Source organism: Lonchura striata, chromosome 2 (genome assembly GCF_046129695.1).
Source record: "Lonchura striata isolate bLonStr1 chromosome 2, bLonStr1.mat, whole genome shotgun sequence".
Taxonomy (NCBI): Eukaryota; Metazoa; Chordata; class Aves; order Passeriformes; family Estrildidae; genus Lonchura; species Lonchura striata.
This window is the reverse complement of record NC_134604.1, coordinates 33,000,951-33,025,719: the sequence shown is the minus strand read 5'-3', so window position 1 is coordinate 33,025,719 and position 24,769 is coordinate 33,000,951. Positions and strand designations below refer to the sequence as shown.

General features: G+C 39.1%; 1 protein-coding gene across 14 annotated transcripts in view; it reads left to right on the top strand.

Annotated features, from left to right (window-relative positions):
* TENM4 (teneurin transmembrane protein 4) overlaps nucleotides 1-24,769 on the top strand; it is a 1,541,819-nt gene that overhangs the window by 1,394,352 nt on the left and 122,698 nt on the right. For all 14 annotated transcript variants that reach the window (XM_031505163.2, XM_077781310.1, XM_077781309.1 and 11 more), the window contains 3 exons: nucleotides 67-261; nucleotides 4,450-4,650; nucleotides 21,816-22,001. In XM_031505163.2, coding sequence (XP_031361023.2) covers nucleotides 67-261; nucleotides 4,450-4,650; nucleotides 21,816-22,001 — 582 coding nt within the window. The remainder of the gene's footprint in view (nucleotides 1-66; nucleotides 262-4,449; nucleotides 4,651-21,815; nucleotides 22,002-24,769) is intronic.

Here is a 24,769-nt window from a genome sequence, read left to right as displayed (position 1 = left end):
CTCTTGTGCTTTTTTTTGAAATTATTTTCCATTTGTTGTAATGCGATTTTTGTTGTCTGTCCGTAGCGTCCTGCCCAGTGCTGTGCAGTGGAAATGGGCAGTACATGAAAGGAAGGTGCTTGTGCCACAGTGGCTGGAAGGGAGCAGAGTGTGATGTCCCAACCAACCAGTGCATTGATGTCTCCTGCAATAACCATGGCACATGCATCATGGGCACCTGTATCTGCAATCCAGGATACAAAGGCGAGAGCTGTGAAGAAGGTATTTGCAAGATGCATTCAATTAGCCTTTTGCTTTGATTGTTGTTCTGTAATTATATGGATGGAGGCAATTCAGAATCGGACTGGCACTTAAACAGAACAATAATAGGCACCTTAGAGCTACAATAGATGGATACAACATAAAAATGATATGTTGTCATAACTCCTCATTAGCTATCATACTTGTTCAATAATTGGATGAAAAGCCATCAAATGCTTCAGAGAGAAGAATGTAGTTGAAAGACCAGAACATCTAATCATATGTTCAAATGTTCTTATAAAAGCATCGTTTCCATTTACACATCTAAACGTATAATTACTTTTACAGTGCTTTCTTCTCTGCTGCGCTATGCCAAGCAATTTCAGCTGCTTACATACACAATATGGTGGTGTGTGAAAGTCCCTGGTTCTTTTCAGCTTTAAAAGCTTAAAAATACTCAGGACTTGAATTAATTTCTGCGTCAAAGTCAGATATTATTTTAATGACTCTTACATAGCTTTTTTCTCACGTTAGCCCCCCAAATATTTATCATTTATGTTTAGATGTAAGGCTGCTTTTAGTACATATCTTTAATCTTTTTGTGCAAGAACTCACCTGCCAACATAAACCTTTATCTTTCTTAGTCTGTGTCTGCTTCTTACTACTAAATGAAAAAGTGGACAGTTTTGCAAGTGTATAAATAATTCAGAAAGTATAAATATATATCCAAAAGTGTATTATTTAAAGAATAATGTTCAAAACTTCTGAAAACTATTCTCAGAATTCTATGATGGTGACTTAGTAAATAATTATTTTTAATTTTCACTTCCAGAAGTACATATATAAGGCCTCTTCACCGCTTGATAGATTAAAGACATCATTTGATACATTTAAGAATGACAACGACTTGAATTAATTTATGGTTGTCTTCATGTATGCAGAATAAAGGTTTATCTGAAATGGCTTTATTTTACAGGCAATGAAAATAGGCTGAATTGGATTCAGACATTCAAATGGCATCTAATCTAGCAATTCTTTTGATGTGTTAAATGTATTGGAGTGGGACATCTCTGATGTAGCATGGCTTCAGTGTCAGTAAATGTTAGAGATGACAGTATCAGCTCTTGTAACAATAAGCCATCTCTTGTGAAAGCCTCATTTTAGCTTAAAGCACAATTCAGTGAAGCTGTGGGACATGCAAAACCCAAAGATTGTGACTACTAAAGTATCTTTAAAGCATCTCTGTAGACCTCCTATTTACTAGATCATATCTTTACTGGATAAACAGAAATGAAAAGATCCTGATTGTGCCTCCAGCCAGAAGTGTTTAATGTGTGTAAATCAGAGTGAGATTTGACCTTTTTCTAACAGGAACCTTTATTTCCCTGGTCATGTTTAAAGCAGAAAAGCCAGGCACTGCTCAGTTATTTTGTGTTATCACTGTAGTGGGGGACAGTGTCAGTCCCACTAGGTCAAAACTTGAAAAAGGAGGAAGAACAAAGAGAACATGTTTTTTCTTATGGGCTGTTTAGTATTTTTCCAAGCATGCATGTTTTTGATACTCAAGGCATAATTTGTATTATGTTGTGAGGGGGGGGAAGTAGCTCAGAAATATGCCATGTGGGAAATCTTGAGAACATATATATACATATTTAGATTTAGTAAAAAATTTGATTTATACTATTTTTTAAATTGCTTTTACTCTTTAATTTCTCTTCTAAGAAGGGCCATCTGGTATTGATTACTTTTTATTATTTCTCAGTTCTCGTAGCTTCTCTGTTTGGTCCACGTTTGTAATGGGTTTTCATTCCAGGGTTTCTTCTGCCTTTTCTTTTTCCCCCATAGAAGTTCAGCAATGTTTATAAAACATCAGCCAACAATCTCTATGCGAGATTTTCTTTTCTCTTTCCTTAGTTTATTGACCCCACATTTTATAAGGCATGGCCTAAGCCAGCGAGGCATTGCAAGGAGGGGAGAAAATTTAAGAAGTGAAATATGAGAAGTTACTCTTTGGGTACCGAATAAGCCTAATAACTTGTGTGACCAATGAAGCATGAAGCATATTGGGGAAAAGTGTAGAAGAGGCACTGACCTTGCTTGCTACATTATTTATCTCCCTGGCAAGGATTCTGCACAAGGATTAACTATAAACAGGGCATTTTCCAACCAAGAATTTGGCCATCTGGGACATTTTCCAACCAACAACACAGACATACAATTTTTTTTTTCTTTTCCAGGTATACTAGATCTTGTCAGCTCTGTCTTCATGCCCAGCTCCTCATCTCTGCTTCTCTCAGAGCTGAGCAGCTAAATTTGTCAAGCAGAACACCCTAAAAATATACCATTGTACTCCAAATCCACTAAGCAATTGATCAAGAAGAAAGTAGAAGCCTGTAATCCTGTCCCAGGGCCCTTCCAATGGTGCAGAAAGCCTAAAGAGATAGATCCAGTGAGGCTGAGATTAAAGTGTCCGTTGTGTGTGACATTTTCTGAAAGGGCTCATTTCAACATGAAAAATGGCCTTGGGATTATGATAAATGGGGGGTTCTGACATGCACATTCCCCTCCTAAAATCGTCTATGTTAGAGCTGAGATAGCAGATTGTCTGCCTCCTGTGATGGAGGCCTCTGTAAAACTCACCTTTTTCCCAGTTGACCTTCAGAAGGGATGATTAATTGCCTGGAGGTAGCCTCTTGTCAGTTAGCCTGTGATCTTTGTTCTCTATGTTCAAACCATCTGCTGAGAACCGACCAGGCTGCTACTCTGTCCCTTAGTCCTTTTCATACTTATTACTGCTGAGAAAGAACAGGGCCAGGACTTCAAGGATCTCATGCTAAAATTGGCACCCTCACTCCCAGCTCACTAACAGTGAAGGAGATTTATGGACTCATCCTTTCCAGCCTCTTAAAATTTTTGAGGATTGTTCCAGCTATGAGCAGAGCTCCAGGAATCAAACAAAAAAGAAAATTCTCTGTCATGCCTTGGGACAGTAATAACTGAGCCATTACTTGTCAGACTCAGAAGGGTTTGAGAATCCAGGGAATTATCAGAGCAGCTGTTGTGTTTCCTTTTAAGGTTTCTGGATCTTAAACAGGTCAGTGGAATTCTTATTAGCTTTTCCAGGGGTAAAAATTGAACCACAAACCTGTCGTGTGTGCAGTAGCCATGTTCTGCTCTTCTGTATCAGAGCCAGAAACTGGACAGTTTTCCTGTGCTACTTAGCCAGACTGACACTTGTCACCAATCCCCAGGGAACTGCCACACACCGTTTCAAAAGACGGGAAGAATTTCTCTAGGCTGTCCTATCAGTTTTTATCTATAAATAGACGATTGACTCCTCCAGTCAGTTTTTCTGGGAGGGTGTCTGGTGCATTTCATATTTTTCAATTGCTGGGTGAAATTCCCCTGTGGGCAGAGCAGCTGACAGTTGCCTACAAAAGGCATAACTCAGGAATCAGGGGGGGTGTACATTTGGTCTTTTGGTTTACATTGCTATACCCCTAACTAAATGGTCTCCGATCTTGTTAGGAAAGTGCCTCTTTGTAGGGGGCGGAGTAAACCTCAGACATTAAAAAAGAGCATTAATTGATCAAAAATAAAACCAGAAGAACACCATTATAAAAAAAGGCATGGTTTATTTTAATCCTTATTCCAGAAAAACTGTCTGTGGATATATTTCAGTGTGAAATTTCTTTAAGTCTCCATGAAACCTGTATAGATATAAGCACATTCTTCAATTTAAGCATGTATTTTGCTGAATAAGAATGTCAGCTTCTGCTGAATCTTTATGCAAAATTCTCTCTCAGAAAAGTAGGGCTCAGTTTCAAATTCATTAGTAATAGTAATTTAGGCTATTCTAATAGAATAAATGAAGACACACTATGTGTATGATAGAATATTATTCTTATTATATTTTAATTGATATTAGCCTGTTCTTACCAGAAAGATCCCTTATTAGTGCAGACCTGCATAAAAGAATGTATTTCATCACTAGATTTTTCTCTGTTTTTCACATAGGTGTTTTAGGTCTCACTGCCTTTTAGGGCCACTGACTTCTTGCATGAAGCATCTGTTTTGTTCACAGCAGGGCTTTTTGGTTGAAACCTTCAGATACTGTGTAAATGTTTGTGTAGACAGCAGTCTGATAGCTTTTTATATGAAATTCCCCTTTGCTTTCTCTGTCTTCTTCCTCTTCCTTCTCACATGTAGTGGACTGCATGGATCCTACCTGCTCAGGACGAGGCGTGTGCGTCCGAGGAGAATGTCACTGTTCGGTTGGCTGGGGAGGAACAAATTGTGAGACCCCAAGAGCCACTTGTCTGGATCAGTGCTCTGGTCATGGGACCTTCCTCCCAGATACTGGACTCTGCAGCTGCGATCCCAACTGGACTGGCCACGACTGTTCAATTGGTAACGTCAATGCTGACTTACTGTTGGTCTTTTGTTAAATTTTGTGAAATACTTAGATGTAGATCTGCAAAAATGTGCTACAGATGTATTCCAGTGAAGCACATGTAAGGCCTGGCTGGAAGGAGAAATTCCGTAGCTCAACTACGTAAATAATTCTGCTACCATTGCTGAGCATAGAGTAATAGAAGTAACTCCATTAAAGCCACCTAGGCTTGCTATTGTTCATTATATGGCTGTTAATGTAAGTGATGGTCCACATATAATTTCTTGTTCTGGTGATAGTTCTTGATGAACCCCAGTAGCCACTGAAGTGTCTGTTTTGATTTTTAGGAGATGACTAAATAATCTTTAGTGGCTGTAAAAAAGAAGGACGATTCGGTAATCTGTCAGATCTCCTTTCCCTTCTGAATTCAAAGCTTGTGCTTTTCTAGGCTAGAGGAGGAAGAGTGCCTCATGAGGTTCATATTAAAAGACTGTCTTTTACTAACTAAAAAATAAGTTTACTGAGTAAAAGTATTTATTAGTACAAGCAGCTACCAAGAAAACAGATTTTTTTATGGGCAGTTGTGTAGAGGTTTGGAACAGCAACCTTCATTCCTCCTCTGAATGGGCATCTCACTCAAAATCTGCATCAGGTATGGGAACTGAAGGCTAAGGAAAAACTGTTCAAGACCCTTTTCTTCTAAATGCAATCAGCTCTTAGATAAGACCGCACTGAGAAATAGTGGAATATATTGAATAGTCAGAACCTACAGAGCATCAGCCTTTGGATTTTGTCCTGTATTGTGTGCTCACAAAAGAAGAGACCCCAGCAATAACAGTTTCTATACCTTACACAACTGTAGTGGAACTAGGCCAGAAATCCAGGGCAGCTCAGTATAGGCAATGAAATTAAAAGAATTTTTAGCAAAGCAACCAAAAAAAAAGCTATTAGGAGAGTGGATATAGTAGAAAAATTACGTAAACAACATTTTCACTGAGGAATTACTATCATGAGTGAAGAAAGTCAGGTTAACTGTTTGCAAGTATTTTAAGAGAGCAATTTCCAAGGATGAGGCAAACTGAATAAACTGGTGCTGAGAACATAAGAAAACCCTTTTGACAATCATCATTTAGGCTGGGTGTTAGAAGCTTGTCATAAAGTAAAATTGACTGGACTGAGGAATAATCAGAAGAGGAGACCTACTCTACTTGCCTGGGGCTGAAACTACGTTGATCAAAACTTTTGCAGATGTACATAGGGAAGATATCATACATTGAAGGGAAGATAAATTTGGTGCCAGGCTTTTCCCTTCCCCATATTAACATTTTCAATTCCATACTCTGTGAATTTTGTTTTTAAACCACCATAAGGGAAAAGGTAGTCATGTATTTGTAGTTTGTAGCATAGTTCATAATTGAGTCATTATTCTGTGTTTGTGCAGAGGTTTGGGGATTGCAGGGATGGATTTGGAAAAATGCTTATTTCAATGTGGAAACCGAATTCACTTTCCCTTTGTTAACCTGCAGAGTCATGTACAGATGATTTATAAGCTTTCCTTATACTGCTTTTATAAATCCATCTAGTGCAAACTTTCTTTGGCAGCATGAAGTTATTTGAGACAAACTTGAGCATCATTCCAAGACCTTTTTCCTCACTGAAATGCTTGTAACATTCAGGTTATTGTGCCTCACAGCTAAAATCACAGCTAAGATGATTTGTAAACTTCCATTTCTAGCGCAGACCTTTCCACTGAATTGATGACTTGATTTGAAAGATAGATTTACTCACAGGATATGTGTTACTTTTCTTGCATCATTAAAATAGAGTGAGCAGGCATGCTACTGCATGTAATAACACAATGCCCAGCCCACTGGGGTGGAGGTTCTGTAGGAGGGTCTTAAAGGGACAGATTTTTATTGTCCTATAAAACAGGACCAAACAGAACAGAGGAATTACTAAGGGAAAGAGCTAAGTACTTGCAGAAATCACCCTCAGCTCAGCTATGCAGTTAGGACTGTGTTCAGTCCTCATATGTGAAATGTATACACCAGTGCCCACATGGATTTGTGCCAAGGATGGCCCCTTTCATAAGCCACATGGAGAGACATACCCTGGAAACAGCATAATTATCTGAAAACCCAGAATATGAGCAGGCATAGTGGATTTTCCAGCTCTTACCACCTTGAGGTTAAGAATAGCACCTGTCTACAGTGCTGTATGCTGTATCCATTTAGGTTATCAGGCAGTATGGAAGCAGTAGCTGTAGTCTGTGGGTTGTCATATGTAGAAAATAAAACTAGAGACTCTTTGAACCTTAGACTGGATCTTTCAGCTAAGAAGGTAGATTTTACCTGCCTTTAGTGGTAATCTTAGAGAACAGAAATTACTGGGTAAAACCCTCACTTTTCACAAAACATTACTATTACAGAAATTCCTGTTTCCTGTTTATATTTTTTTCATTCTACTTAGCCTTCATAGAGAAGCTGTGCCAGCTTAAATGTGAGAGATTCCCATTTTGAACTGCATTGTAGGAAGAAGCAGCTAGATGGTTTGGGTTTTTTTTTTTTTTGCTTTATTTGTCTACCTACTGCCAAGACATGCTGAGACAGAGCTGCTGCCATACTACCTCAGAATTGTAACTCTGAGAAAATGCTTCTCAAACATATTACACCCTTTTGTGCAAGGGACAGTTTTGTAGGATCACTTTCCCTCAATATACATTGGGTTTTTTTGACTGATTCCCAAATACTAGAAAGAGTATCTTACACAAAGGTGCATAAATAATTCTGAGAGACAACTTGTACTGAGCAATAAAAGTGGTATTTTGTTTTCTCCATGGGATAATTAAATCACTTCCCTGTTGCATCTTAGTACTGTTGCATATGCAAATTTGAAAAAGTCCTTTATAACCCACTTCAGCTAAAAAGTCCAAGGAAATGCTTGGTAAAAGAAAGGGAATTAAGGAACCACTGCTCCTAACCCCATTCATCCAGTCTGCTCTCACAGATCTTCTGTATCCCAGGCTTTTGGGCCCTATCTGGCAACTAATGAAGCCATTATGGAGCAGGTCTCTTACCCTCTTACTGTCTGAGTGTAGTGGAAACAAGGAAATGGCTTGTGCTGCAGCATGAAACAGAACTTACTATGTGATACAGTCTCACTCCTGACCTATTTACACTGGCCCAACTATTTCTGGCGAATCAAGAGGCCGCAGACCACATACCATAAGACATGTTTGCTGACTTCAGTCAAATGAATAGGTGAGTCATGTCTTCCGCGTTGGGGGAATGCACCATTTACCAGAGGGATCTCATTGATGCATCAGTATAATCCCAGGCCCGTCAGAACAGTATTAGGCTTGGATGCAAAATCATTATTAAAATAATTAAGTTTGTCCTTTGCTCTTCTCAAATTTAAACCAGTGATTTTCATACTGTTCTGTCTTTGGTAGTTGACATCTTTATGTGCGCAGTATTCATTCAAATAATTGTGAAGTTGAATATACAAAGCAGCAATAGAAATTATGTTATTTGTGTCTTAAGTGTACTGACTTTCTGGGCAGCTGATAATGGTTGTAGATTGACTTGCATGGAGATAAGGATCCTTTCTCCATCACTCATTCGTAATGACTCATGCAGTTTATGCACAGGTGACATCCAGGCACCAGTACTTCAGAGCCTTAAAATACATTGGAGGAGAGCAGTAATAAGAATAGTACTTTGTATGTGTTAGTCCTAAATTGCCAGTGGAGACATAAAATCATGGGCTGCACATTTAATGATAAGACTTAGAAACTGGAAGCTGGGGCTCAGTAAAGATGTAAGAAGTTATGTTGTCTTACATCACATTTTGAAGACTGAGAGAGCGTGCCTGGCCAGAGACTGAGGCTGAGCTTGCATGACCATATCTCTTGAAATCTAGTACTTTGGTCCTATTGTAGCTCCTCTTATCACTTCTGCTGCTAATGTGGATTTCTGAGTATACGCCATTTGACTTTATGACTGCCTTTCTGTCCCCACTGTAGCAGGGATGAGATGCTGCTTCCCAGTGACTTACTGACACACTTTGTTGTGAAGGTCTACAATCACAAAAATATTTAGGCATTTAAAATTTGCCTTAAGGAAATGCAGATTATCAAGCTTTGCTACCGGGTTATGGAGAACTACATATGGCAGGTATTCCTAGATAAACCTCTCCTCTAAGCACAGTGGGGAGATAGTGTGGGTAGCCACAGGGTAGCAGACGACCAGGTATTTACCCACCTTCCTTGACTTTACTTACTTTCAGTAGGTTGAAAAGTTGCATTTAAAATAAAACTAGCATGGTGTGTGAATCCGTGTCTCTGGTTGCAGGGAAGCTATATTCTTATAAATTATTGCACAGTGAGTTGAAGTCAGTGGAAAAGCTCCTATTTACTGTGCCAGAGTATGGATCAATTGAAGGCTATTCACAAACAATGATTAGGTTTAAGACCCTGTATCAGTTAATGGTAATGAATGATTTTTTTAATATCAATTTCATTGTATAAATTAACAATGGTGAAATTCTTTCAAGTATCATGCAACAGAGCTCTCCACCACAAAGTTGGTACAGTTCATTGAAACAGGCATCTTTTCCCTATTCCAATTAATAGACAAAGAGACCATGAAGAATGAACTTTTTAAAGAGTTAAGCTGAAGTAGATGTACCTTTACATTGAAATGTCATTTTTTCTCTAGGAATTTAGCAGGAGACTATTGCACACACATAGACGCACACACACATACGGTCACAGAAGCAGTTCTCATACATTTTATCACACAGTGTCATATCCCATTGTTCAAGCAGCACCATGGCTAACACAACATCTGTGATAAATTTTTATTTCCTTGGGCTTACTGGTGTCAACTTTTGCAAACAGAATCCCATGTTAATTTTGTGCCGTGCCCAAGGCCACCGAGATAAAAATCCATCCTTAGAAAATGTTCATATAAGTCTTCCTTTAAACAGTCGTTTTCTTCAGGGGTAAAAATGTCTCTGTAAAAGATAGTTATAATGTCAACTCTGATGTGGTACAGGCTTGTACCATACTACAGACCAAGACTGCTTTTAATACCTAAGAAGTTGCTGATTTGTCTTTTTCTTAGTTTTAAAACACATGAGGAATAAAAAGAGAACTAAACCTGAGGATGCAACACCTGAAATTGATAAACATCTTTATTACTAAAGAAAAAGTCACCAGACGCAGCTACATAATCAAAGGCCACCTTGAATGCTCTTCCCTCAGCTTCTAACTTGTTCATCTCACTACCCTGGCAGACCTGTGAGAAACATTAGTCTGGGGCAATTGAAATTTTGGTGAATGCCGCAGCACAGTTTATTCAAAGCTGGTCTTCAGAAGATACCATCAAAACCTGTTCTGGCTCAATACCTAAATTGCAGATTCATCCCTGAAAGCCTTATTTTGGTCCTTTAATGGTCGTTGAAAGCCAGGAAATGTTTTGTACCAGCAGGAATTTTGTCCTCTGCCTTGCAGAAGCATAACATGCTGATTTCTGAACTTATGATCTCCATTTTGTTCGGAGAGAAGTAACTTTTCTCTCAAAGGGAAAAGTATGTGCAGCCCAGTGCACACACAAGGCTCTCACAGGTTCTGCCTGGCAGATATCTGCTTTGTGGATTGTGAAGAAATTAGTGAATCTAGAGAATCAACAGTGTTAATAAGAACTATCACTGTCAAAAACAAGATTTTTTTCATGTAGTTGAGTTCATGAGTGCAGATTTTAGTCTACCCATTGCCAAGATGAACTTAGCCTTTAAAGTCTTCTAAGCTTTTTATTAAAAATGCAATAAAAGACTAAAATCTGCCCAAATCTTTGAAATAAAAGTATTCAGGGAGGCTTTCATTTGAATATCCTTTTACTCCCTTTCCTTTTGTTTATTAAAAATGTGTGTAAGGAGACCCTGATGTGGTGGAAAAAAGATAGTAGTTGAAATAGGCTGCAGTTATTTTTGTGGCGAGTCCAATTCTTCAAAGGTCCAAGTATCTTTGTGCTCAGCAGATGAAAGGGACATAATAAAGGGAGGGAGAGAACTCCCACTAAGATAGAAAATACAACTTACCTTTCAAATATGGATTCCTGCTTTAAGTCTGATAGCTGAAAAATTGTTTTAGGACATTTTCCTTGCCAACCAGGGATTCATCAAACTTCTGTCAGCTCAGGGATGTATTTAGGATCTTACTTTTAACCCCTTCTCTGCAGCAGTCCATGCAGTCTTGGTCATACACAAAGGGAGGATTGAAGGAACTGAAAACTTGTGTTCTAGCTGTCATTTCAGACTTGAACAAAACCCGTGGAAGCAGTGATATCATCAGTCTGTCTCTGAACATTAGATCACAAAGCATTTGCTCTGATTAAGTCATGTCTCAGGCTGAGAATAGTGTGTGTCCAGTCATGTAACAAGCAGTCCCTGGTTGTCATTGACCTTAGGCATTCTGTGATGAGCAAAGCTTCTCTCTTGTATCAGCAGTAATCAGTGAAAATTTATGGACCCCTACAAAGGGCAGTGGGAAGACTACTCCATCCCCTGTTTATTTCCTACAATGATTAGGGCTAATTCCCAGCATGCCAGTTTCAGTTCAACATTCTTCCCTATCTCCCAAATGTGACCTCAGCAGTCACACCATGAGCTCAACAATTATTGTTGTTTGGATCAGTTATGCTTTGCATTGTGGACTGTTCTGACTGAAAACAGCAATGTTGTACTGGAGTCAGTGGGGCTCATGTTAATGTGACTAGTTTGAAAAATTTCACAACACCACAAGATACTAAATTCCATGTTTAAAGCAGAGTACTGTTCAAATATGATGTTTTGAGGATGACTGAGCAATTAGCATGTTTGCTTATATCACTGAGAATTTATAATTTGTATCACTAAGTCTCAGATTACCAAATTTTGTCTTCTACTTTGAAAGGAGGAGCCTCATAATTTTTTAATCTATACCTCTGCTGCTGACTATTCCTACTTTTAATCAGGATACTACTGCAATATCAGCAGGGTGATACTTGTGCAGTCAGTCTCTGCCATTAACTACCTTGATTATGCTGGATAAAGCCACTCATTGCTCAGCAAGGATGGTTGTAGGTTCCATGTCATGGCTTCTCCATTGGCATTCAGCAGCATTCCATGCTGCTGTTGGTAGATACCTCCCATGACTGTGACCTTACACTCCAATCCAGTTGGAGCTCATCACAATCAGAGTTCCTGCAAAAGTTTATTGGATGCTTTCAGCTTCATCAAATCATATTTGAGACACTGAATTAAGCTGCCCAGAGAAGCGGTGGGTGCTTCATCCCTGAAGATGTTCAAGGGCAGGTTGGATGGAGCTTTGAACAGCCTGTTCTGTTGAAAGATATCCCTCCCTATGGTGGGAAGGGGTAGAACAAGCTGGTCTTTAATGTCCCTTCCAATCCAAATGATTCTATGATTCCATGTATAATTCTCAGTTAGAATGTCCAAGGTTAGATAATAAGGAAAAGAGTCTTTGAGTCAGTAAAACAGAATAACGTAAAAACTAAGCAAGAAAAAGACAATGTAAGACCGATGATTGTCATGTAGTGGTTTGGTGTCTACTAAAGGCCAGAAATGCATGGTTTAATAAGCTGTCTGAAGTGGATGCACTGGAATTAGTATATTCTCTCTGCCCCCTTCCAAATTACAAGGTGTTCATACTCTAAAAACTATCATCACAATTTGCACTAATGAGCACTTTCTAATGATGTTGATAGACGAAAGTTAGAAAGCTATTTGGAGAGAGCTCTGCTGCTTTTCAGTAAAGGTGATCCTTTCTGATCAGTATTGAGGCATATGGACAGCATAGCAAACACAAACCTTCTGGAACAGCTACTGCTGCATCTCATTTGTGTGGATAGACAGACATCTAACTTCTGGATATGTCAGCTCTGCATGTTTCATATGTGTTCTGTATCTCCTTTTGAAGAAGATGAATAACAATAAAAGTTCTAAGTTCTTTGGCAAAATGTTGCATAAAGAAAAAGGAATCCATGTTGGGACTGAGCTCTGAACAAGGGAATCCCAAGCAAATCTAGCTTGTGATCACTTCAGCACACACTGTTGACTGATCCTGTTGAAATTACTCTGGAAAAAAACAGAATGTACAGAATTGGAAAATAAATCAGTTATTTTAAAGCATGACCAAAACACTTTTCTGCTGTCAAATTATCTCTTCCTTATGGACAGAGAAGAAATTAAAATTAGTCCAGAGAAGAATCATTTTTAGGAATTTCATTTAATATAATATAAATTGTTTCTTTTCTGGGAAGATGTAACATATCCCAGAAAGCATAGAGATTCAATTAAGCATCAAAGAGAAAAATACAATCCTGCACTTTGGGATATTTATTTTTATTCAGCAAATCTCAGCTCCAAGACTGAAGCCTGATGATACCTGACATTTCATGTCCTGCTATTCAACAAGAGGAAGTTTAAAGTAGAGTTCATAATAATAAATAATCGGAAGGTTGACATGAGTACGAAAGCAAATCACAGCCTTAGAGGAGATGCTTTAGACACAAAGTGATTGTCAGTCCTTAGCATTTAAGGCAAGGATGAAAATAGAGTATAAATACTGTAGGAAGTAGAAGCTGATAAGAAGCACCACAGTAGTTTAATGGAATTTCATCGCACAGAATTAAAACTTTCCAGACAGGAACTGGAAGACCTTTATGCAAACATGAAACAAGCTGAAATTGTATTTCAAAGTGAAATACATGCCTGCTATACCAGTGTACATTGTGCAGCTAGTTGTGTCTGTTGTGCTCCTGTTCTCACTGTTACTGTTTCTGGCAAGAATTCCCAGGAGTCCCATTGTGCTCAATCCTGTATGGGTACAGAGTTAGAAGCGCAATCTTGGAGGACACATATACATCAATTTATTACTATACCAAACCTCTTCATTACTCATTTTGGAGATGGAGGGTGGGTTTCAGGGCAGTTATGGATACATTTCCTGGATCTACTCAGCACCAGGTGAGGGGCTACTCTGTGGACTATTTATTCATCTCCAAATGAGGCATCTCAGAGATATCCTGGTTCCTGATTTGGAGCTCCAGAGAGAAATGAGACCTAGAAGGGGACTTGCAAAAGCCTTTCATTTAAACACAAAACTGTTTATGCCAGCAAAGACTTAAATACCAGGAGAAAACTGGGGGGGAAATGCTGAAGTGCAGTTGAACTTTTTTGTCCAGTTGAGGGCCAGAGCCAGAGATGGGTCGATTTTTTTTATAAGGGCTTTTCACCAACCCTTCTCCTAAATACAGCTCCACCATTTTGAGTGAAAAAATCTCTCTCCTCTTTTATTCTGTGTTTTATACCTCCTTTGTGCATCTCCAGTCTTTCCTGCAAGTGCAGAGTTGAGAGTTAGCCCTCCCACACCTGTATTGGAGACCTGTACTTAGTCCTCCTGCAGAGCTGGCACGCATCAGCATTCAGGCCAGCTCAGGTCTCCTGGTTAGGGTCACTCTGTAATGCAGGATATGCATTCCCCAATGCAGGCATTCTGGGATACTCCTTAGGGCGGGCTCTGTGTTCAGGATGTGAAAATGCAGGTGTCCAAGTCACATTTCAAAGCCATTGCTGAAGGTCAGTGTTCTTCCTAATGAGGGGTGATAGCAAAGCTGATGGATTCATTTTCAATCTCTAGAGAGCATCCTTTAATCATTATTTCCTCATCCATGGAAAAGAAAATAAATAGCTGTTACCTTTTAGTTACATTCAATTTACTGAGCTGTGTAAAACACATTGAGGCCCTTGAGTGGAGCAGAGAGTCATCAAAGTAACAAAAGTTTATTTGCACTCCTAAAAGAACAGGTTAATTATTTATAGACATAAGTAATTATTATTATTTCTACATTAGTAATATTTATATATTTGATGCTTTAAAAATATATAAATATTAGTTTAAAGGCATTAAATTGTGCAGACATTGCTTACAGGACATGATCAAAATACATCCCTCAATTAATGGACATAACTTACAGAATTAATGGACAGAACTTACACAATCATTCCCTGTTTGCTGCTAAACCAGGATGGTTTTCAGAGGATTTCCTGGTACAGATCAGCTACTGGCAGTGACAGAAAATCCACACCTCTTCTTTCAGGTATTTTTCTTGCTCCTTAGTTTGATCCTTTCCTTATACATTTGTAAAAAGAATGGTTTTAAAAGCTAATGTGCTTTATGTCTTCTTCAGTAACAGCACAGGAGTTCAAGTCACTACAGAGTTATCGAATCACAGGAATGAGAGTTTCATAACACTGCAAAATGTATTTTGTTATGAAGAATGTCTTTAGCACTTCACTGCTATCTAAATCATGCTGATCACACACCTTCTGGTTTTTTCATCTATATATTTCTTGCTTTTCCCAGATATTCCCCATAAATTGCCTTCTAAAGCAGGTTGTGAAAACAAGGCTTAGCACTTCACCAAACTCAGCTTTTTAGCTCCATGCAGTGCCTCTCTCCTGTGCTTTTCTGGAAAAAAATTCTGTCTGAGGCTGAAAATCACCTCAAATGAGTAAACTTGAAATGAGAAAACCCCAGTTATGGCAGATATTTAATTATTAAATTTTCTATTAATATATTGAAGGTCAGTGGAACTGACCCAGTTTTCAGGAAGCTCTGAGCAATTTCACCTGATCTTATATCTTAGCACTAAATCCATATTTATTAAGGGGTTTAGCAGACAGGTCAGAAGCAGCTAAATCTCTGATTCTGCATCACACGAATGCTAAAGAAAAATTTTCATCTGCATTGCTTTTCTCTAAGCTGAAAAGCTTTAAACTGTTGTCAAGCCAATTTAAAGGTATGTGGTGGGACAGGGGTAAACATGTAAAAATGGATTTGCTAGAAACGAAGCACAAATTAACATCATTATCCCTTTCCCAACTCCAGTCTTTAATGTAATGTGAAAATAATATGAAATTCTGAATGATCCTGTTTCCTGTGTTGGAGGCTCCTGTGTCTGTTCCATCAATTAAAAAGGGCCATAAGCAAAGCACTGCATTGTTAGGTTAGTGTTTGATAGGTTTCTTCCCCTCTTTCTTCTGAAATATCAAAGGCAACATAGCAGACTTTTTGTTGTTAAGGGGAGAGATTTATGCCAGTTTTTAGCAGGATATACAAAAAAAATAATAAAAGAGAGAGAAAGAAGCAGGTACAAGTTTTTTTTTATTATTATTTGTATGAGTAATTGCTTTAGTATTCTAACTTCTGAAGTGCTGTTAATGGACTGTGACCTCATTATACCTGTCACAGTGCAAATGCAGAACAAAAAGGGTAATCTTAGCCTCAGATAGCTGAGATGCTTAAACTTTAAGTGAACAACAACAGAGAGATGTGCTGATGGAGAAAGAGTAAAATTACATTACAGTTTTTATCAACAACACTGTGGAGAAGTTAAGGCACATCAGCAGCCACTGTCAAGATTTTGGGTAGGATTCAAGAGGGATTAGGATTTTTAAGAGAGCCTTGAGGAATTCTGAGGCAGTTTTAACAGACCAGAGCAAAGTCCCTCCCCCAGTCATGCAGAGATAATGAGAAAAAAAAATAAAAATAAAGAAAAAACATTTGTCTAAAAACTAGCGAGTAGGCATTTGAGTCTGGGCTCACAGAATCACAAAATGATTTGGGTTGGAAGAGTCTTTAAAGGTCAGTTAGTTCCCACCCCCATGCCATGGGCAGAGGCACCTTCCACTAGAACAGGTTGGTCTGACCCCCAGTAATGGGCTGGTTCCTGGTGGGGATGAGCAGTGGTGAAACAGAGGAGGTCCTGGAACTGAAGATGAGACATTCCTTTTTTTTAATTATTTGCATGAAAAATAAGCAGAATCCTATTGGAATGGCATTATCATTTCCTAAGAATAATATTTCTGATACCCTGAGACCTCTGGATGAACCACCCCAAGCTCAACAATGCCTGGAGCACTGTCTGCTCCAGAAATTCTCCATGAAAGAGGTTTCAAGTGAATCATCCTCTGGAACTATCTCTTTCCTTTTTGACCCACAGAGGGCAATTAGGCTCAATTCAGTTCTTCAGGTAAGACTGACATAACATGAGGTGAGATTCAGGCAATGCAAGACATCACTCCAAGACAATAACGTGGCAAAACCCCAGATGGGAACATTAATACACACTTGATTCCTTAGGAAAAAAGTCTGCATCCATGAATCAGTTACTATCCATGAGTGCCCTCTTGTAAGTACAAACATAAGGGAGCAAAATATAGGGTAGCACTCAAAGTCCAGGTGTTTCTCACAGAGGTGCTTGGCTTGAGGACATTAAGCCTCATATTTGCTCTTAGAATTGGGTGCCAGATTTACACAGAAGATCCCCTCTCTTTAAGGAACTACAAACAGCTTTGAGAGCTACGCTGTGAAATGAGGTGAAACATAGTGCACCTCTAGGAAAATATAAGGAGTGGCTAAGCTGTTCATACAAACACTGGATGAGATTAAAGATAAAAGAAAATATTTAGTCACCTTTTGAGAACAGCTGGTGTGAAAATATTTAACAGACAGGTCTTTTATGCACAGGCAGAGTGTTCTAACTAAGCTTAAATAGTCAGGAGCAATGTAGTGCAGCTGGCCAGTCTGAGAATACTGTAATAGGAGAATTAAAAGCTTTCCTTCTCATTTGTTCATGCAGCTCAGATGGTAGCTAATCATGTCTTCTCATTTTAACAATAGAATTGGGAAATGTACCAAAAAATGCAGCTTGTAATAAGAACAGAGGTGACAAATTCTGTCTCTGAGACTGAATGACAAAGAAACTATTCACCTTCCCTTTTCTATAAAACAGTCTTAGCTGTCTCTTTATGTCCAAAAAGACATGTATTTAGGTGTAAGCTTAATCTCAAATCCATTTTGATAATTTTTTAGCATGCTACAAGAAAAGTAAAATCTATTCTGACTATTTAATCACTAATTAGAAACCTGTGAGCATTTAAGAGGGCTGTGTTGTAAAGGACCAGGACATGTAGCAGGCTGTGTGTTGTAAGACTATTTAAATTGTAGGGTACCCATCTATCTTTAAACTGGCACTAAGTGGAAGATTCAGTTTTGAGAGTTCCTGGCTCCTGGTTCCTTGTCAGAAATAATTAAACTACATTTTAGGGAGTCTGTCCTAAGTAGTTTGCTTCACAAGTGTTTTTCACGGCCGAGAGTCTATATTACAACTCTTGGGGCCTGGGAGTCCAAACCACCTCATATATCCATTATATGTGAATTACACATTCATAACCTGGAACCTGCACACTTCTGTGTGCATGGGTGGTGCTTTGGCTGGGGTCTCAGCTGGGTGGGAGATGAAACCTGAAATGTTCTCAGCATTCCCGTTCTGGGTTAGCCTAAGATCTGTTTGCTTATACCATGCAGTGCATATCCGTGGCCCACGTGTGCAAGACTGTTCCTTGGCAGCATGTTGTCTGAGAAATATTTTAGTCAAGATGTAAATGTCCCTGGGGGTTTTCCATCCTTTTTCATAGGAATGACTGCACAGAGACTCTGCTTTTCAGAACATGACTTTTTTTTCTCTCTTCACCAGTTTTGAATGCACTCCATTATCCTAGTTTGATACCATTAAATAACTCCAAGAAGGCTTCTGACTGTCACTATTCCTATTAGCTCTAGGTTTTTTTTCTTCACCACCATCTGTAGACATCTGACGTTTCCATCTTAGCTGTAGGACACGAGGCTGCTTATTGGGACATCAAGACATTCATGTGCCTGTCTCAGAGTTCACATTTACCTGTGGATCCATCACTTTCCTTCTTTATGCCTTGGTTACTTTATCTGAAAGGTGCTGCACCTGAGTCGGGGGAACCCTTGGTATCCATACAAGCTTGGGGATGAGGGATTGAGAGCAGCCCTGAGGAAAAGGACTTGGGGATGGATGAAAAGCTGTACATGACCTGGCCATGTGCTCTGACAGCACAGGAAAGTCAGTGGTGCCCTGGGCTGCATTCAAAGCAGTGTGGCCAGAAGTGTGAGGGAGGGGATTCTGCCCCTCCTCTCTTATGACACCCCATCTGAAGTGCTGCATCCAGTTCTGGGATCCAGTTGTGGGGGTCTCCAACACAAGAAGGATGTGGACCTGCTTGAGCAAGTCTAGAAGCCACAAAGATAACCAGAGGCCTGGGGAACCTCTGCTATGAGGACAGACTGAGACAGCTGGGGCTGTTCAGCCTGGGGGACAGAAGGCTATGGGAGACTTTACTGCGGCTTTTTTACTATTTAAAAGGGGCTTATAAGAATGATAGGTACAGACATTTTAATAGAGTAATGATAAGAAAAGGGATAATTGTTTTAAACTAAAAGAGGGTAGATTAAGACTAGATATAATTAAGAATTTTTTACAAAGAGGAAGAACAGGATATGATGAAGGTGTGAAGTGACCAAGTTGGCATCCTCTAGATTGCTGGGTAAGCTGGGAGCAAGAAAAATTACATCTTATTTGATATTCTGAGATCCATGTTCAATGCTTATGAATAAAGAATGTAAACTAATAACCAGAGAAGCGATTGCAGTCTAACTAGAATAGCCCTATGGTAAAAGTGTCCTGGAAAGCATCAGAGACTACAATAATAATTTTTGGAGTTCAGGCTTAAATCAGTACTCTCAGACCTTGTACTTTCTCAAGGTATTTCTTCTCAGCTTGCTGAAATTTTATCAGCATCAATCTAGCTTTTGATTTTTAATCTGCTGTTTCCTTTATCCTCCCCTAGACTTTGTTTATCAGGTCAGCCAAGGAGAACCAAATTTACTTCTTTTTTTTTTTTTTTTGTGCAGCTTTACTGCTATATTAACCAACTTGCAGGTCATATGTGTTCATCACCACCCTGACCAGCCCACACTCCATTGCGGTGCTGTCTGGCAGTTGGGGAAAAAAGTAGAAAACACATGTCTGGACTCCAGCCCTTCAGCAAGGATGGGTTTCAATAATTGTCCATCCCTTAGGCTCTTATCGGGTACTGTAGTATGATATTACCTCCCTCGCAGCTAGGAGCTGTGAAAATCTGTCTCTTGATGCCATATGCAAAGTAAAAACTTCTGACAGCAGCTCGAGCCCTTCCTCAGCCATGCCTTTATTGTTTGATAGTGTAATTTCTACTTGCTTCTAATAAATCCTATGCTAGATTCTGTTACATCTCAACAGCACATGGTGTGTGCACATGCTCTGTTTAAATACTTTTTTGCAAATTTAATTCTGAATGATACAGACAAGTTTCTGAGTGTCTTTAGCCCATTTGAACTCCAGAGTTCTTTCACTAGGAGACTTAAGCATGTAGGACTAAATGTTTGAGGGAGTTCGGAGACATCCATGATGCTGCAGTAAAAGGAGTTTTGCTGGAAACTGACCCACCACCCTGAGCTTTTTGGGAAGCAAGAGCTAGATGTTGTTCTCATGTCACATTTGAAAAATAAGGTTTTTTCTAGACATGCAAGGCATTGCTGCTGTTCTTATAATAAATTACCATTGTCCAAAGAGCTCTCTGATCCTTTTCATCATAAGTCCGTTTAGTCATAAAGGGCTGAAGACCTTGCAGCTCTCTGCTGTGGTGTACCACTGTCCTTCTGGAGCTGAAGTGAATGTTCCAGCCCTATCAGGAGCATATCAAAACTTCTTGAACAGCCCAAGTGTCCTGTAAATGGGGTATTCATTAGCAAAAGACTAAAAGCAACTTAAGTATGGCTGAATTTCAGTCAGGTGTGATGTTAATGCAGGCTGAGTAGTTTTGAATATTTTATATGCAGCCAGTGACACAGAGAAAAAATGCGCACTGCAGAGTACTCTGGTACCTCTTTCTGGGCTTCCAGCCCAGCCCTGCTCAGCATTTCTTCTGTTCACTTCTCCATGTCCCCAAAAGGAACTGTGTCTTTACCCTGTAAAATCTATGAAATGGCTCAGTGAAGCCAAAGGCTTGAGGTCAAAACACAGAAGCATCAGGCAGAAGTCAGAGAAAAGACCTCATAGGCTGAAATACTATGAATTGCCTCTCCTTTAAGTGAGAACAGGAGAGTATAGTCAGGGCTTATGAGAGATGGAAAGTAGCAGCCACGTAATGAGTCTGGAGAAGAAATAGATTAATTTAATTTCATCTGCAGTGCTACACTGCATCAGTATTTGGGCTTTGTTTTTTTTTTTTTTTTCCTTGAACTCAATCCTGTATAGTAATGGTGGTAAACAGGCACTTTAACACCTGATTAATGGATATGACTTCTCCACCAAGTCTCTGTTTTTCCAGATAAATACAATGTAGATAAAAACATGTTTCCCAAATTCATGCCAAGGCTATGCCAGGTTTTAGACAAAAGTCTGGTTCTGGATAAAAATATTATGCCTATGTCCTCAGGCCTGCTGGGGCTCAGGGAGGTTTGGGAAGGCCATCATCCCTGAAAAGGCAAGGTCCTTTAGCTCTTTGCTTTTTGGCGGTAAGTACCAAAATATCCAGCTGTGACTGTGCTTCCATTAACTCTGGTAAGACTTGGGAACAAGCACCATCCTATCAGCTCCAGTGCATGTGCCTCACAAAAGATACAGTTGTACCTCTGAATGTCTGAGAGGGGATTTTTAATGGGTAGCGGGAGGATAGGGACATAGAGGATGTGCAGATTTGGTAGAAATAGAAATATCCTTTCTTAAATTTAAACAGAGAATAAGGGTTTTAATGAATCCCATCCCCAAAACTGTGGTTTAAGAAGTCATAAACAGGCTTTGCCAGCACCTAACTTTAGCATCAGTAGTTTATCAGCACATTGTTTCCACACTTAACCAGATTTTAATTAAATGTGACTTCCGTTCTACTTATTGGAAGAGCCTTCCCCTTTGGATTTGAGCATCACAAAAGCTTGAGGAGTGCAAAAGAATTAGAAGGCAAATAGGAGGATCAATCACAGCAGATCATTGCAATCTATGTCCATCTCTTTTTTGTAATATACTTATTAGATTCTTATTGTCAGGAAGGATTAGTGTTATGAGCTGTAGGAATTCCTTTCATTGCCCCGTAAGGCGAGGTAGTGAAGTGTGTCTGCTTTTCTTGACAGTAACACTCTGGATTTTCCCCCTCTCCCTTCTCTCTCTCCACCCGTATCCCCTCCTCCCTGTTGTCTCCTCTCCCACAGAGATTTGTGCAGCGGACTGCGGAGGACATGGCATTTGTGTCGGAGGCACCTGCCGCTGCGAGGAGGGCTGGATGGGCACAGCCTGTGATCAGCGAGCGTGTCACCCACGCTGCAATGAGCACGGGACCTGCCGGGACGGCAAGTGTGAATGCAGCCCGGGCTGGAACGGAGAGCACTGCACTATTGGTAGGGAGAAAGAAAACTCAACTCCTTTTAAGAGAATAATTGATGATCAGGGAGGAGAAAAGGCGCATGCTTAATTGAATATATGTGATCTAGTGTAGCATGAGCACCTTTGTTCTTGGATTTCAAATTCTGACATCATACATTTTCATGTGGGAACAAGACAATATGTCCTTTCATTTGTTGGTGACATGGCTATATATATATTTTATTATCAGACATGAAGTACACCTATGTGGTGTTTGGCAAGCCTTTAAATGTCAGCTAGAAGCTTTTTTTAAAAACATCCTACTTCACCTCTCTTGAGAGGTCTTTCTGTGGCCTCCAAGACTCCTACTATGGTGACAGCATTTTTAGAAACACGTATCTGATTTTAAGTTTTCTTCCCTTTAATTTGCTACATTATTTGCACTGTCACTTTGCTTGCCAGTATAAAAGAGTAAACTGCAGACAGATTATTTCTGGCTGGTATTTAACTCTGTCTTGCTTATCCCTTGTCTGTTCTGTTACCTTTCTAACCATTTCACTTCCCTCTTGCTTTGGTTCTGTATTCCTCATGCACTGGCACTACTCGAGCTCACTCTGTCAGGTCTCTTATTATAGATGTTATTATTAATAAGCCAACAATATGCCTAAATCATGTAAAGAGCTCCAGTTCTCATATTAAGCAATTTGCAGAATCATTAATGAACTGCCTTGGCTTCACCTTTTTCCTTCTTTCACTTAACTACTTAATGCATTTTCCCTTCTTCCGTCTTTCTGATTGTCAAGCATTCAGCCTCTTCAGTTCCCTTTCCGTAGTCATGCTATTAAATCAGAAACCCTAAACTCCCCAGATACCTTTTATTGTATATTAATAGAAAACTAAACTAGTGAATCCAGTTCTGTTCTCAATAATGCCTGTGCGGACCTGAAAAAATTCAGTTGATTTTAAAAGAATTGCTCCAGAATGAAAATTCTCATTCAGTCATTTATTTTAATCAGCTTCTTTTAAAGAAAAGAAAATTTACATCTATGTTACTTTCATTATTTCATGATAACTAAAAATCACACTTCATCAAGACTAACCACTAGCAATACCTGGGCAAATACCTGCATAGTTATTGTGTGGATTAGCAGCTTAGTTATTGGAGACATCACTTCCCTTGCTTGAACACCAGGTGCATTTGCACACACAAAGACAGGAAATGAAGCTTGATCTCAGTATTTTAATTTCAGCATTAGGATAATGGTACAAATCATATCTGTGGCTCAATTCTGCTTATCATTTATTTATGCTAATGTCACCCTATCACATTATGGTCTCCACATGCATCCTCCTAATGAAAAATATTTAGCTTTTAAAACTTCCTCTGTCTCATTAGACATTGCATTCTGCTTTCTTATTGATGTCCCTAGCAACTTTCATTTCTTTTCCTGAGACAGGGATTGAAAAACCCACATTTCTTAAATTATTTTAAAATTAAAAGAGAGCAGTCCTCTGTTAATTGAAATTCTCTGTTTCCATAATACTATTTCATAGCCTTTTATTCAAGCACTTTGGTTTGGAAAGCAGCACAGATTCACGAAAGAGTTTAAAAAAAAATTCAGCAAAAGGCCCCAAATTCAGGGGACAGCTTTATATGGAACTTATTTATGCAGGGAAAAAAAAAAAAAAAAAAAAAAAAAAAAAAAAAAAAAAAAAAAGGCCTGATTCATCCCCTTAGTGCCATTTTATTAGTTCTGCTGTAAAACCAAAATGCCATTAGTTCAGTATATGATAATTCTCCACACAGCTGATATGCCTGGGCTGTTTTCAAACAACAAGCTTTTATCTTTCATGGTAATTAAATTTATTTGTAGTATTCCTCACTCTGAGTATAAATGTTATCATGGGGGAAGGTCAGCACTGCAATGCAGTCAGCATTGAGATTTTACTGGTGCACACTCTCATTTTGTGTGCTGCTACCTGCCTCTTGCAGTTCTGCCTTGGTTTAGCAATCATTCTTGGATACTTGAAGTGCTGGAGCAACTCTGTTTCTTTGCACTTTCCCCCCTTTTCATCTCTTTGCATGGTGATTTAAAAAACAAATTTGGACATAGTCTCCCACCTCTGAAGCTGTAAACACTATTTCCTACAGAATATTTAATTGATTAATGTGTAGAATGTCAAGGAGATTTGGCAAAGTTGTAAATATTCAGGAAAATTGAGTGGTTTTAGCAGGAGTAATAAGCTAGTTATGTTGGCACAAATGAAAGGACATTGACTTGGAATTACATTAAGTATGTGGAAAGCATTCCCCTTGTCCTTGTGTAATTTCCCTGCATGGCAAATTGTTCTGTTGATGGGAATTCTGTATATGTCTGTGTCATGGCCCGGTTTGCTTTAGCACTGACAAGCATAAAACCCCATTGCTGAAGTGATGCTTTACCAGTATTGCCATATGTGCAGGTAACACAGTAGAAATGGACAATACCAGTAGGAGACACTTCTTCCATTTCCTGTCAAGCATGTGTGAGAGTAAGACATCCTTTTGTTTTGTAGGTCATAGGAGGCTCTTCCTTATGGTGTTCAAGGTATTCTGATTCTGGTGGATTAATTTTGTTTGCTCCTACAAAGAGTTGTGTCACTGAATGTACTATCTTGATTGCTCACATTCAGAGATTTCATTAGAGTAACCCCAGTTAATTCCCAACTAGGAAATTGATGCAGAAGCTTGCATTCATCATCCCAATTCAGCAAACTTAGTGCAGGAGAGTAGAACAGAAAATTGATTATCTAACTGCAGGAA